General features: G+C 46.0%; 1 protein-coding gene across 1 annotated transcript; it reads right to left on the bottom strand.

Annotated features, from left to right (window-relative positions):
* On the bottom strand, positions 1 to 10,988 carry TMEM171 (transmembrane protein 171). The gene is given in 5 exon segments (XM_058824144.1): positions 1 to 501; positions 7,080 to 7,221; positions 8,290 to 8,854; positions 8,856 to 8,981; positions 10,768 to 10,988. Coding segments are annotated over 4 exon segments (1,062 nt in total). The 5' UTR covers positions 8,922 to 8,981; positions 10,768 to 10,988; the 3' UTR covers positions 1 to 212.
* Positions 10,989 to 12,141: the final 1,153 nt, after the last annotated feature.

The raw sequence follows: 12,141 nt of genomic DNA, 5'->3' as shown, positions 1-12,141 counted from the left end.
TTTAATGTTCTTGCAGTGAACTCCCTTCAGACTACTTGAGCAGAGGCCCAGGCTTCTCTAGTATTTCTTGAAATCCAAGTTCATTGTTTATTCTTCCTGATGAAAAATTAGACACAGACAACATTATTGCTTTTATTACAAAATGTAAATAAATTCAAAAATTGTAAATCTCTGTGTACATTTTATTAAAAATTAAGTGAACTGTCAGTCCTTTAGAAGCTGGTGTCAGATGTGGCTAAGGAAACAGATGAAAAAGATAAGGAAGAAGATCGTGAATATTCATTATTTGTTATTGATGCTTTCTCTTCATATTTTGGTGGTGATTCAGAAGAAAGGCTTGGCACTGGTAAAATATCTGAAGGTGAGCTGCTTCCAGGTGGTGGTTCAGAAGAAAGGCATGCCATTGGTAAAGTATCTGAAGGTGAGCTGCTTCCAGAAACTGTATATACGGATTCATAGTCTCTAACAGCAACTGTTCTTTCATCATCACCAAGCTGTGCTCTATAAAACACAAAACTATGTGTTAGCATAATTCATTTATCTACAGTGAGTGAAATTTGACTTGATTTATATAAACATGCACACACTTCCTAAAAACCCCTGAAGCAAAGAACTTGCATAAGCATTAAGATTTCATTCTATGGGCTACATTATGACTCTTCATATGAAAAGTCTATAATTTCAGAGGGGAAGGGCAAAACAAGCCCCCTTCTAACCTTTCAGATCACCAGTCACAGCCTGGCTTATGGGTATTAGCTGCTTTTGGCTGTGCTGCTTCACAATCTTACTAAATCTTCTGATCCCTAGCTCTTAATGTATCTTCCCTTTTGTAATGTATCACATACACAGTCCCCTTCCTTTATGAAAGACAGTTGCTAGTCTCAGAACTGCATCCAAAAACAAAAATCACCATCCCTAGCCTTTTGAGACCTCACATGAAAGGCAATCAAAGTTTTACTAGGAATTCCAGCAATCCATGGCAGACTGAACATGACCATATTGCAAAGTTCCCAGTGACATTCAAGGTGAACAGCCAAGTACTCTGTCCTCCTCTAACAATCATAACTGTATCAAAATTGGTTGAACCCACATTGTTCTTGGTACTTTGCTCATCTCACCCTGGAGCTGGCCCTCAGCATATTGCTTCAGCTGCTTGCCAAGGAAAGGGAAGACCTGCTTGCTCCTCATGATTCACTTCCAGAGCTGACTCATACATCTGTATCCATATAAACACTGAGTGAGGAGCACAAATACAGAGCACAGTCACCTCATCTTCAATGCTGTTACTGGTCTGTGAGGGTTTTCATAGGAGAGGGAAATAGTACAAGACAAGTGCTGAGGTCTACGCAACAGATTGCAAGAAAAATGCAAGCAGTTCTGGGATGAGACCATGACTCAGCTTACTAACAGCTCTCATCCAGCACCGGCTGCAGCACTGTGTTTGCTGACAGAACACTGAGCAATGGATTGAAGAGGCAAATCACCTTTGTCCAGTAGTCACCAACATGTGAAATGTGTATCCCCTGCCATATCTGGGATCTTCAACCATGGCATTGTTATGAACAATGAGGCCATTGCTCCTCTTCCATGAAAGTGCTCAGGAAGCAAATTGCATGAGTCAAGATGCCCTAGCTGCCAACAAGTGCTGAGCCATGAGAGAGCAGGATTGAGGCAATATCACACTCAGAGGTGGTATCAGCTCAGCAGGTCTCTGTGAGGATGCTAGTAAGCATGGAAGGGCACCAGCTAGAGCATCTCCATCAGAAAACACCACAGGACAAGGTCAGACATTCTGGGCTCGGTACCCAAGCCTGAGGTGTTTTATCCATTCCACTAGATACTATCCCAAAAAACTGCTTCTTTGTGTACATATGTTCACAAGACAAAGAAATCCACACTAGCATTAAACCACATCCACATGATGTTCCAACAAGATGGTGACTCCACCACTTCTCCTGAGCAGCCTGTTCCAATGCTTTACAAGCCTTTCCACAAAAAACCCCTTTCCTAATAGCTAAGATAAACCTTTCCTGGCACATCGTAAGGGCATTTCCTCTTGTCCAGCCACTTGTTATCTAGCAAAAGAGGCCAATCCCCATCTTGCCACAACCCACTTTCCAGCCACAGAAGAGAATAATAAGGTCAAGCCTCCTTTTCTCCAGACTGAAAAACTCCAGCTCCCTCAGCAACTCCTCACATGACTTGTGCTTCAGATCCTTCACCAGCTATGCTGATCTTCTTCTGTCATATTCCAGAACTCTTTCTCACTAAGAAAGACCCAAAACTGAACCACAGAATCACAAAATAGCCTATAGGTTAGAAGGGATGTTGTAGATCATCTATTTCCAATCTCCCATGCCTTGGGCAGGGACATCTTTCACTGGACCAGGTTGCTCAGAACTCCATCTAATCTGGCATTAAATACTTCTAGAGATGGGACATCCACAACTTCCCTGGGCAACTTGTTCCAGTGTCTAACCACTGTTACAGTAATGAAATTCTTCCTAGTATCTACTCTAAAATTTCCTTCAGTTTTAAATCAATCCCCCTTGTCCCGTCACTATACGCTCTTGTAAAAAAAATACACCCCTCTCCTTCTTGTAGGCTCCCTTCAGGTACTGGAACGTTGCAATTAGTTCACCCAGAAGCCTTCCCTTTTATAGGCTGAACAAACCTGATTCTCCTAGCTTTTCCTCACAGGAGAAGTGCTGCAGACCTCTGTCATCTTGGTGACCTCTTCTGGACTCACTTGCAACATCTCCCTGTCCTTGCTGTGCTGGGAGCCTAGAGCTGATGCAGCCCTGCAGGTGGGGTCTCAGCAGAGCAGAGCAGAGCAGAGGGGCAGAATCCCCTCCCTGCCCTGCTGCCCACCCTGCTCTGGATGCAGCCCAGGACACGTGTGGCTCTCTGGGCTGGCAGTGCCCATGGCTGGGGCATGTCCAGCCTCTCAGCCACCAGCACCCCCAATTCCTTCTGGGCAGGGCTGCTGGGATCTGTTCATGCCCAGCCTGTGCTGGTACCAGGGCTGCTCTGACCCACAGGCAGTACCCTGCACTTGGTCTTGTTAAAACACATAGATGACCATGGATCTAGCTCTCCATCTTGTCCAGGTCCCCCTGGATAGCATCCCATACTTCAAATCTGACAACTACACCACTCAGCTTGGTGTCATTTGCAAATCCATTCGTATATGTCATTAATAAGATATCTAATAACACTAGTCCCATTATGGACCCCTGAGGGACACAACTTCTCACTGAAGTCCACTGGGTCTCTGACCACCTGCCTCTGGATGTGACTGTCAAACCAATTCCACTGAACAGTCCACCCACCGAGTCCGTCTCTCTCCAGTCAAGAGAGAAGGATGTTGTGGGGCACTGTGCCAAAGGCTTTACACTAAAATAAAGATAAATGACACCTGTAACCTTCTCTTGTCCACTGATGCCATCACTCCATTGTAGAGGGCCACTGGCTTGATCAGGCAGGATCTGCCCTTGGTGCAGTTGTGTTGTCTGTCCTGAATCACCTCCCTGTCCTGCATGTGCACAGCTCTAGGGGCATCTGTTCTGTGATATTCCCAGGCAGGGGTGGGGCTGGCAGGTCAGTGTTTCTCAGTATTCCTCCTTTCTACCCTTCTTAAAGGTGGGTACAATATTTTTCCCTTTTTCCAGTCACCTGGGACTTGTCCTGACTGCAGCGACTTTTCAAATATCAGGGAGAGTGGCTTGGCAACTACATATGACTGACATCTACTGACAGTTCCCTCAGGACTCTGGGGTGTAGATCATCGGGTCCCACAGACTTATGTACATTCCAATTCCTCAGATAGCCATGATCCTGATCTTCTCTTACAGTAGGAGAGACTTTGTCCCCTCAGTCCCTATCCTGCTGTCCATCCACCCCTGAATGGGAGGAGAGGTTGCCATTCAAGACAGAGGTAAAAAAGTTGTTGAGTACATTGGCCTTCTCATCCACTTTCATCACTTTTCCAGCATTGTTTAATTGGGAGATATCCTTTCTTTGACCTTCTTTTTCTGGTTAATGTAGTGTACCTGTAGAAGCCCTTCCCATTATTCTTTGTGTTCCTTGCCAAGTTCAATTCCACTTTTGTTGCCTTGGCCTTTCTCATGGCCTCCCTACACAGCTGTGCTTCATCTCTAAACTCTTCGTAGGTCACCTGTCCTGGTTTGTTTCCCTTAACTTTGACCAGCAAATTCCTACTGAGCCATGCCGGTCTCTTGCCCCCCTTGGCTGATTTCTTGCTCCTGAGGATTGCCAGCTCTCATGCTGTGTGCAAGAGTTCCTTAAAGACCTGCCAGCTCTTTTCTACTCCCTTGTTCCTAAGGGCAGTCTGTCAGGGGATCCCACTGACTAGGTTCCCAAAGGACTGGAAGTCTGCTTTCCTAGAGTTCAGGAGCTGAACTTTTACTCCTTAGCCAAGCCCTATCCTTCAGGGCTGCACACTCCACCAGCACGTGATCCCTGCAGCCCAGGCTGCCTCCAGTCCTGGTGTCCAGTTAGCTCACTTGCACTGGTGACCGACAGATCCCATACCACATTCCCTCTGGCTGTCATCTGCCCCAGGAAGGTGTCCTCCACTCATTCCAGGAGTCTCCTGGATTGCCACAGCCCTCCGAGCTACTTTCCCAACAGCTGCTGGGGTGGCTGAGTTCCCCTGCAGGCCACCGCCCTCGGGCACAAGGCCTCCCGTGCTGGAGCAGGAAGGTGTGGTCCATGGGCTCCCCTTGGTCAGGCGGCTGTAGCAGAGCCCAGCCAAAGGCTCCCTTTGCTGCCTCAGTCTCTGACTCCTACCCACAGCTTTGCACCTGCTCATGAGTATTCTTCAGGGACAGCTCTTCACATTCAATCCACCTCTTGCTGTAAAGAGCAATCCCTCTGCCTCTACTTCTTTTCCTCTCTTTTCTGAACAGCCTTGCAGCTATTAAAAGTCACACTCCATAAACAGGATTCATCCCACAAAGTTTCAGGAATGACAACAAAGTCATAGTCTTCCAGCAGCATGGTGGTTTACAATTGCTTCAGTTTGCTGCCCATACTGTGTGCATTGGTGTAAAGGCACTTTAGCTGAGATGCTGGCCATGTTGCCTTCCTAGAGAAACATCCCTTAGTTCCTTTGAGACAGCTCTCATGTTTTCCTCCTGGCTTCTGTTACCTTAGAAGCCCTTGCCTCAACCGCGTAAGACTGCAAGCATGCTTCAGTGTGGCCAGCACACTCCAGATTCAGAAGCAGAGGACCACTGCAAGCATCTTGTTCTTCTAATCTTTGCCTCCCATGCCCCAGTTTGCCAGGAACAAGCAAACTGTCCCCCTGCCCTTGAACAGAGGATTTAGACGCCCTGGTCCCACTGGCCACACTACTGTTGATACAGATGCAATTGGCTGCCTTGACCACTTGGGCACACTGATGGCTCATGCTTAGGTGCTGCTGACCACCATTCCCAAGTCCTTCTCTGCCAACTCTCCCCACACTCATCACCAAGAGCAGTGGTGGTGCTTCCAACTATTACCAAACCAGTTATATTTCTGTAAGAGGTTGGAAAATTCTTTTAATATGTTAAGTGTACTATCCCTATGTTCATGGTTAATGCTTAGTTTTGTCCCATACAGTGCTTAGTACAAATACAGACACTATCGTGGGTCTTGTGTTATTTCCCTACATCTCTGACTAGTAAGTCTTATTCGAGTTAATGGTGACTAATATGTAGTAGCTGATATCTTAGTTTTGAGAAAAAGGATTGTATGTCAGAGCAAAGAACAGTAAGAGAAGTACATTATGACCTGATGACTGATTTGAGACACTCTCAAGGAGAAAAGATTCATCAGAAGATCTGGAAGCATATCCAAATAAGTCCATGGAAATAATTAGCGCATATATATATATATATTCAGGAAATGTATTAGTTTCAGGAATATAACTAGATCTGTTAGGTTAGTGAGCAAACATGATGTGTGGAGAACTACCCATGCCACCAGCACTGCTAATAAACTAATGCTGGCTTTGTAACCTAACAAATTGGTCGGAGAGTTTATTTCCCAGTTTCCAGTGACACAATGTTGCACACACAGTCTTGTGAATTAAAGTCATTAAATGATAGTCCCACATAATTTACAGCTGAAACCCAGGCTGATGTAAGACCATTCTAAAGATACTAATTCAAGTCATTTCTGAATCATTAATGGCGTGAAAATAAGTTAGGGACGCTAGACATGTGACACCTAGCTCTGACTTCTAGTATGTGGCCCTTGCAGTGACATCTTTTACCCTCAAGTTACCAGCGTAGTGGTGGCAACCCAGAGGGGAAAAATAACCCTGCAAGTTCCTGTGGCACAGACAAGTCTTTGATAAGTTGGCAGCTCCTGTTCCTTGAGTCTGGTGGTGTCAATATCAGGCAATTCTGTTATAATCCACGTATGTAAGGAATGCCTGCAAGGGTAAGGTACAACATCTTTAAATGAAACTAGCTTTGCAGCCTCCCTTATCAGCATGCTGGAGCCTTCTGTGATATCAAGGAATCCCTTAATCTCAACACATGGCCACAGCAGGAAGAAGGTAATCAGCACCCCAAGGCCTCACTTCCTCAAGGCAGAGATAAGGGACATGGGAGAACTGAACACATTGGCAGACAAAGCAATGTCCCCAGGGTCTGTGGGTATGTGTCATAAAATACTTGCAGCTCTGTCCACAGAGGCTCCTAAAATCTGGCAATATGCATATCACATCACTACCACACTGCTGTCAATGGCATCCCCTCTTGGACAATCTGTGGAAGAAATCTACTGTGGGGCATTGATTTAAGAACTTCAGAAGTTCTTTCCATAATAATGGAAAGTCATAATAATAATCATTTAATCCTCATAAAGGACACTCTGCAGTTTGTAGCTCCACAGTATTTAAATGCCAATTCAAGTAAAGTATCTGAAGTAAGCTGAGTTATGCACTAGAAGACTTTGTCATGCCTAGTAGTTAATTCACAGTGGTTATATAAGAACAGGGTCTTGGATGCCTAAAGAATTCTTGGATACCTCAGATTCCTAAAGTCAGAGATGAATAGTCTTACCCATCAGGGAAGAGAGAGTGGTATGGTGGTGGATCTACACTTGAAGGCAAAACACTCGGCATAAAACAATGAGTCAGAGTTGGTGACATAGGGTCAGCAAAATAAGGAGGTGGTGGGGATGGGAATACCATCACAGCATCACCTAGGGGAAAGAACACCATTTACTACCTCTGAAGAACTGACCACCTCTGGTTATATTAACAGCATCCTATAACTTTTACTTGCCTAGCTTTTAAGACAAATTATCCCACATACAGAATTGATACATTTTAGTCTGTTGGAGTAGGTTGGAGGTACATTATAAATAATCCCAAAATAAGATACATTCTAAATGTAAAAATAAAGATGCAGCATATTTATAACTGAAGGATTTAATTTAGACAACATAGCTGACAAGGGGAAGTGTTTATCTAGCTAAAAAACACAAATATGGTTGGCTGTCTACAAGAAGCCAAAGTGCAAAGCACACAGTTACCGTTGAATCATTTTAAGGATTGAAAAGTATTTTGTTTCCCTCCCAAAAATAAAATAAGTAATTCTAAATTTCTCCATAAGTACTGCAATGCTGTAACAGAAGTCATTAATGGCTCTGAGAACCGATTTTGTGTGCTGTGATGGTTTTCTTACTAAGTTACTTGTAGCTCAAGGCATGCTAACCACAACTATTGATACACAGTTCGCTACATCAATATATTTTACAGCAAAAAAATTTCCACTCCTTAATTGAAGGGTTTAAACTCATGATTATATCTCTTACTGACTGAGGATGTGGCCACAACTTAAAAAATACAGGACATTGGTTATGAATTAGAATCTTCTGTTTAAGGGGCCAGAGTTGAAGGCTAAAATAGATCTTAAATATAGTCACAGAAGTCTGATCTACAGTGTCAATTACACAGTTTGAGAAGAGAATTTGGGTTCTCATTTGTGTCAGGTTATGTTGCTTTACACAGTCAGACCTTACTTTTTATGCCAAAGAGAAATTTTCTGCCTTTTTGAGAAAGGTAACTGAACTGACCATACAGAAAGCATATGAGACAAAGTAACATTATTCTATTTTGTCTGTCCTGACATGGCAGAACTGACATGCTGAGAGCTCATACTAAGTAAGCAATAATAATAAATAAGTAATATCTAGCCATAAATTATTAGTGGAAAAAAAACCCCACCTAATTCCCAGTGTAAAGTTCCAACTCAGTTTTTTACTCACCTAATGTAACCTGAAAAGATTCAGGGCTGTGAGGATGTTGTTCACTTTCACAGGATTCTTGGTTGAGATATAAGTTTTGCTTCTTTTTAACATGAGCTATCACAAAGAAAGACAACCCAATGAGCACAATCAAAGGTCCCAAGATTTGAAGTGGCAGGAATCCACAGCCCTGGAGGTCTGTGTCAGAAGTGCCAGTGTGGTTGAGCTGTATCATATGCCAGCCAGGGCTGCAACCAGGAACCCAAATGCCCAGGATGCTAATTAACATTCCACTAGTTAAAAACAGGAATCCAAATATGAGAAACTGGGCAAACTTACAGTTCCCACGACAAAAAACAAGGCTGCACATCTGCTCATTTTGCAATTGTCTTTGACTTATATACATCCTGGCCCTTGATTGTGCCAGTACAACACAAGCCAGTCCAGTTATAGGCAGCCCTGGCCCAGCAGCCTTTAGGACCTCATTACAGTGTCTGAAGCTTCCAGATGGACATGACTGGAGAACAAAGACTGAAAGAAGGAATCCAGCACAGAGCAACACAGCTCCAAAAACAAAAAGGAAAAAAAATAAGTTTCCCGTGTTGCCCATTACTTCCTTCACCTCCTGGCGCAGGAACAGCCACTGGATACATTACAATGGAATCTCTTCAAGCAGATGAGTTAGAAATAAATGGCAGCAAACTACAGCAGATCTGTGAACATGAAAATAAACAAACTGAAAGAAGAAAACAACCCAGCAAGATTAACTACATTATATTTCTTACTTTCAAATTTGCTACTCAGCCTTTATTGCGTATGCTCCTGTAATTTCTGTTTTGCAGTACCTCCACTATGGATTACAGGGCCTACTCAAGCTTGCTGTTAAATGCCAATGGAAAAACAGAACTTGCTTTACAATTCAACTTAAACATCTTGTAACTGCTATTGCACAGCTAAATTGTTTCTTTAGAGAAATAGTCTTATGATTAATAGGACCTTACTTTGAAAGGTTGAATATTTGGAACAAGGACAAGTTAGCTTTCCCTGTAAAAAGAGAAAGTTACAGAAAATTTTTGTGCTGAACTGCAGAAAGTGACAGCTTGTGAGAGATGCTATGTTAATGCAAATGAACAATTACTACTGGACTTTTTAACCAAGTAAATCTTCTATTACATACTTTCTCAGAGCATAGAAATCTTTCTTCTCTTTCCACAGGCATAAAGACCTTTCTGCTTCTCTCTTTAAATGAGCTTCCTGTCCTACACTACTGCAAAAGCAAATACTGAGATGATTTTTGGCTCCGTTCTGAAATAACAAAACAAAAAACATTCTAAAGACCAGTTCAAGTCTCACTGATTTCACAGTTAGAGTTGGTAAGCATAGTGCTCCTACATTTCCCTTCAACTCCCCCTACTTCTGAGAATTTTGTCTTTGCTCAAAAGATCTTTAAAATAAATTAATGAAGGTGACTCCCAGAAGACTTCTGAGCCCACAAGACTCTAGATTCAGCAGCAAAATAGAAGAAAACAGTTTTGAGGCCAATAAAAGCCCATATGGTCACATATGGATACCCAATCAGCTGGATGTGGATTTACTGGGGCAAGGGAAGCCTGACTGAAAGTTAAGACAGAGTTCCACTCAGCGAGCTCTAGCACAAAAACCCACCAAACTCCGCTGTTACTTTCAAGGAAATTTCTGCTACTTTGACACACTGGCCTACGGAGCCAGAGGGACACTAGCCACCAGATGGTGACTAGCCACCATGGGAATCTTGGCTAGCATCCATCAAAAGCCAACCTGAAATGCAGGAGAAGTTCAGACTATGGAAAATAACAAGTCTCATGGACCACAAGAAAGCTCTTCCCTACCAAGTGTAGGAAGTACCTAGGCACTAAGCTTAGGCTGTAGTGTTCTGACACTGCCCTCTTCTCCTCATCGGCAGTTGCTGATGACTGCTGATAAGGGGAGGACAATGACAGACAGGCAGAAAGCAGACAGATACTGTTAAAAACAGAGCTGATGTTTTTCAAACAGGTAACACATCACAGACCAGTTTCTGGATATTCACAGGAAGGTCTATCCCAGGGGGCTGATATAGCTCAAAGCAGCAAAAGACACAAGACAAAAAGATTTACAGATCTTTGACCATAGGACAGTCTATGGAGACCATCAGGGAGATGCAGGGCTCCAAAACCTACCTAAAGCCATCCTGTCCCAGTTTCCTGAGGCTAGCCTAGGGCATTAAGCCAGACAATTTAACGGACAAGCAATTAAGCTCTACTCCATTTAGGAAAAGCAGCATTCCATGGCACACCCCTCCTCATGCACCAGCCCATCAGGCAGAGTCTATTCTAACTCACTTAGTCTTAGTCACAGTAAGATCTTCAGGAAGATGAGCTATGCCCCAAAAGCTGCCATGCATCCTGTCAGAGAGAGGCGCGATGCAGGGCAACCTCTCCATCACCTCTCCGTGATGGAGGAGCACCTGAACCTCCTCACCTGTGCCGTCCCAGCTGCACGCCAGCATCAGCCACCGGAGTACTGCACGCCAGAATAACTGCAGACCCCTTCAGAGATATTCCATCCTCCCTCAGGGATGGCTGAAGCCGCAGAGGGGAAGCAGTGTGGGGAGCGGTGGGCTCTCCAGAGAGAAGACAGGACACTCACATCCCGGATAATTCTCACACACACCGGTAACAGTGAAAACATGGAATGGCGACGGCCGCGGGAAGACGCGCCGCGATCCCGCCCGCCCGCCCGCGGCGGCCCCTCGCGGCGGCCCCTCGCGGCAGCGGCTGGAGGACGAACCGCCCGCCCGGGCCGCTCCCGACCCCCGCGGGACCGGCCCGGGGCCGCCCGTTCTCTCTCTCCCTGCCTGCCTCCCTCCCTCCCGCCCCGCCACGGCAGCACAGCCGCAGGGACCCGCGGTAGAGAAAGCGCGTTCGGCGAAGGGCTCCAGGCGCCGGGCCCTTACCTCGCAGCGGAGGTAAGGACAGAGCAGCGCGGCAGGCGCCGCTATTTAGGCACCTGCGGCCGGCGGCGCAGGACAGGGCCGGGCCAGGCCCAGCCGAGCCGCCCCGGGGAGCGCGGGCGCGGCGGCCCCGCCCCCACCGTGCCCGGCGCCCCGCCCGGCCGAGGGCCCGCGGCTCCCGGCGGCCAGGCCAGGCCAGGCCCGGCCCGGGGCGGCTGCGTGCTGCCCGGCTCGGAGACTGCCCGCAGTGTCGGTGTCCGTGTCGGTGTCGGTGCAGCTCGCAGGGCACGGCTGTGGCACGCAGCTCTGGAGTCGGGTTTACGTGGCCAAAGTCAAGTGTGCCCCTGAAATAGCTGCGGCTTCGAGGTGAAGCAGGCAAGCAGCTCCCCTCACGGTGCTGGTGCCACGTTTCCCATTTCACAGAATCACAGAATATTCTGAGTTGAAAGGGACCCGTAAGAATCCTCGGGTGCACCTCTCCAGTGAATGGGCCATACATGGATAGAACCCGCAGCCTTGGCTAGAACCAGGCTCTGCTTCAGGAGCCTGTAGTAGTGCCTTAACAACATCTGCCTTACTCCACACACTTGGGCGCTTGTTAGGCAAGCTAGAGACAGGCTGAGCCTAGATATGAGAGATCTGCTTCAGTGGTGAGCCACTTTAGCTGGTGGAAATGAAAGAAAAGGCTTTCTTGCCAGGTGCAGGCAGTGGAAGGAGGAAGAAGCTGGCTTTGGTAGATGAGATGAGAGAGTTGTGACATGCAAGAAGCAGCTGTGTGAGTAGACAAGGAGCCAGGGAAGGAAGATCAGGATGGGCCATTTGTGAGTGCTGTAGCAGTGGCAGGACCAAGACAAAGTGACTGAAGTTTGCCCAGGTAGTTAGCATCAGCCTGGTAACTAGTG

Source organism: Ammospiza caudacuta, chromosome Z (assembly GCF_027887145.1).
Source record: "Ammospiza caudacuta isolate bAmmCau1 chromosome Z, bAmmCau1.pri, whole genome shotgun sequence".
Taxonomy (NCBI): Eukaryota; Metazoa; Chordata; class Aves; order Passeriformes; family Passerellidae; genus Ammospiza; species Ammospiza caudacuta.
The sequence above is the reverse complement of the archived record's forward strand: the minus strand, read 5'-3'. Positions and strand labels throughout refer to the sequence as shown.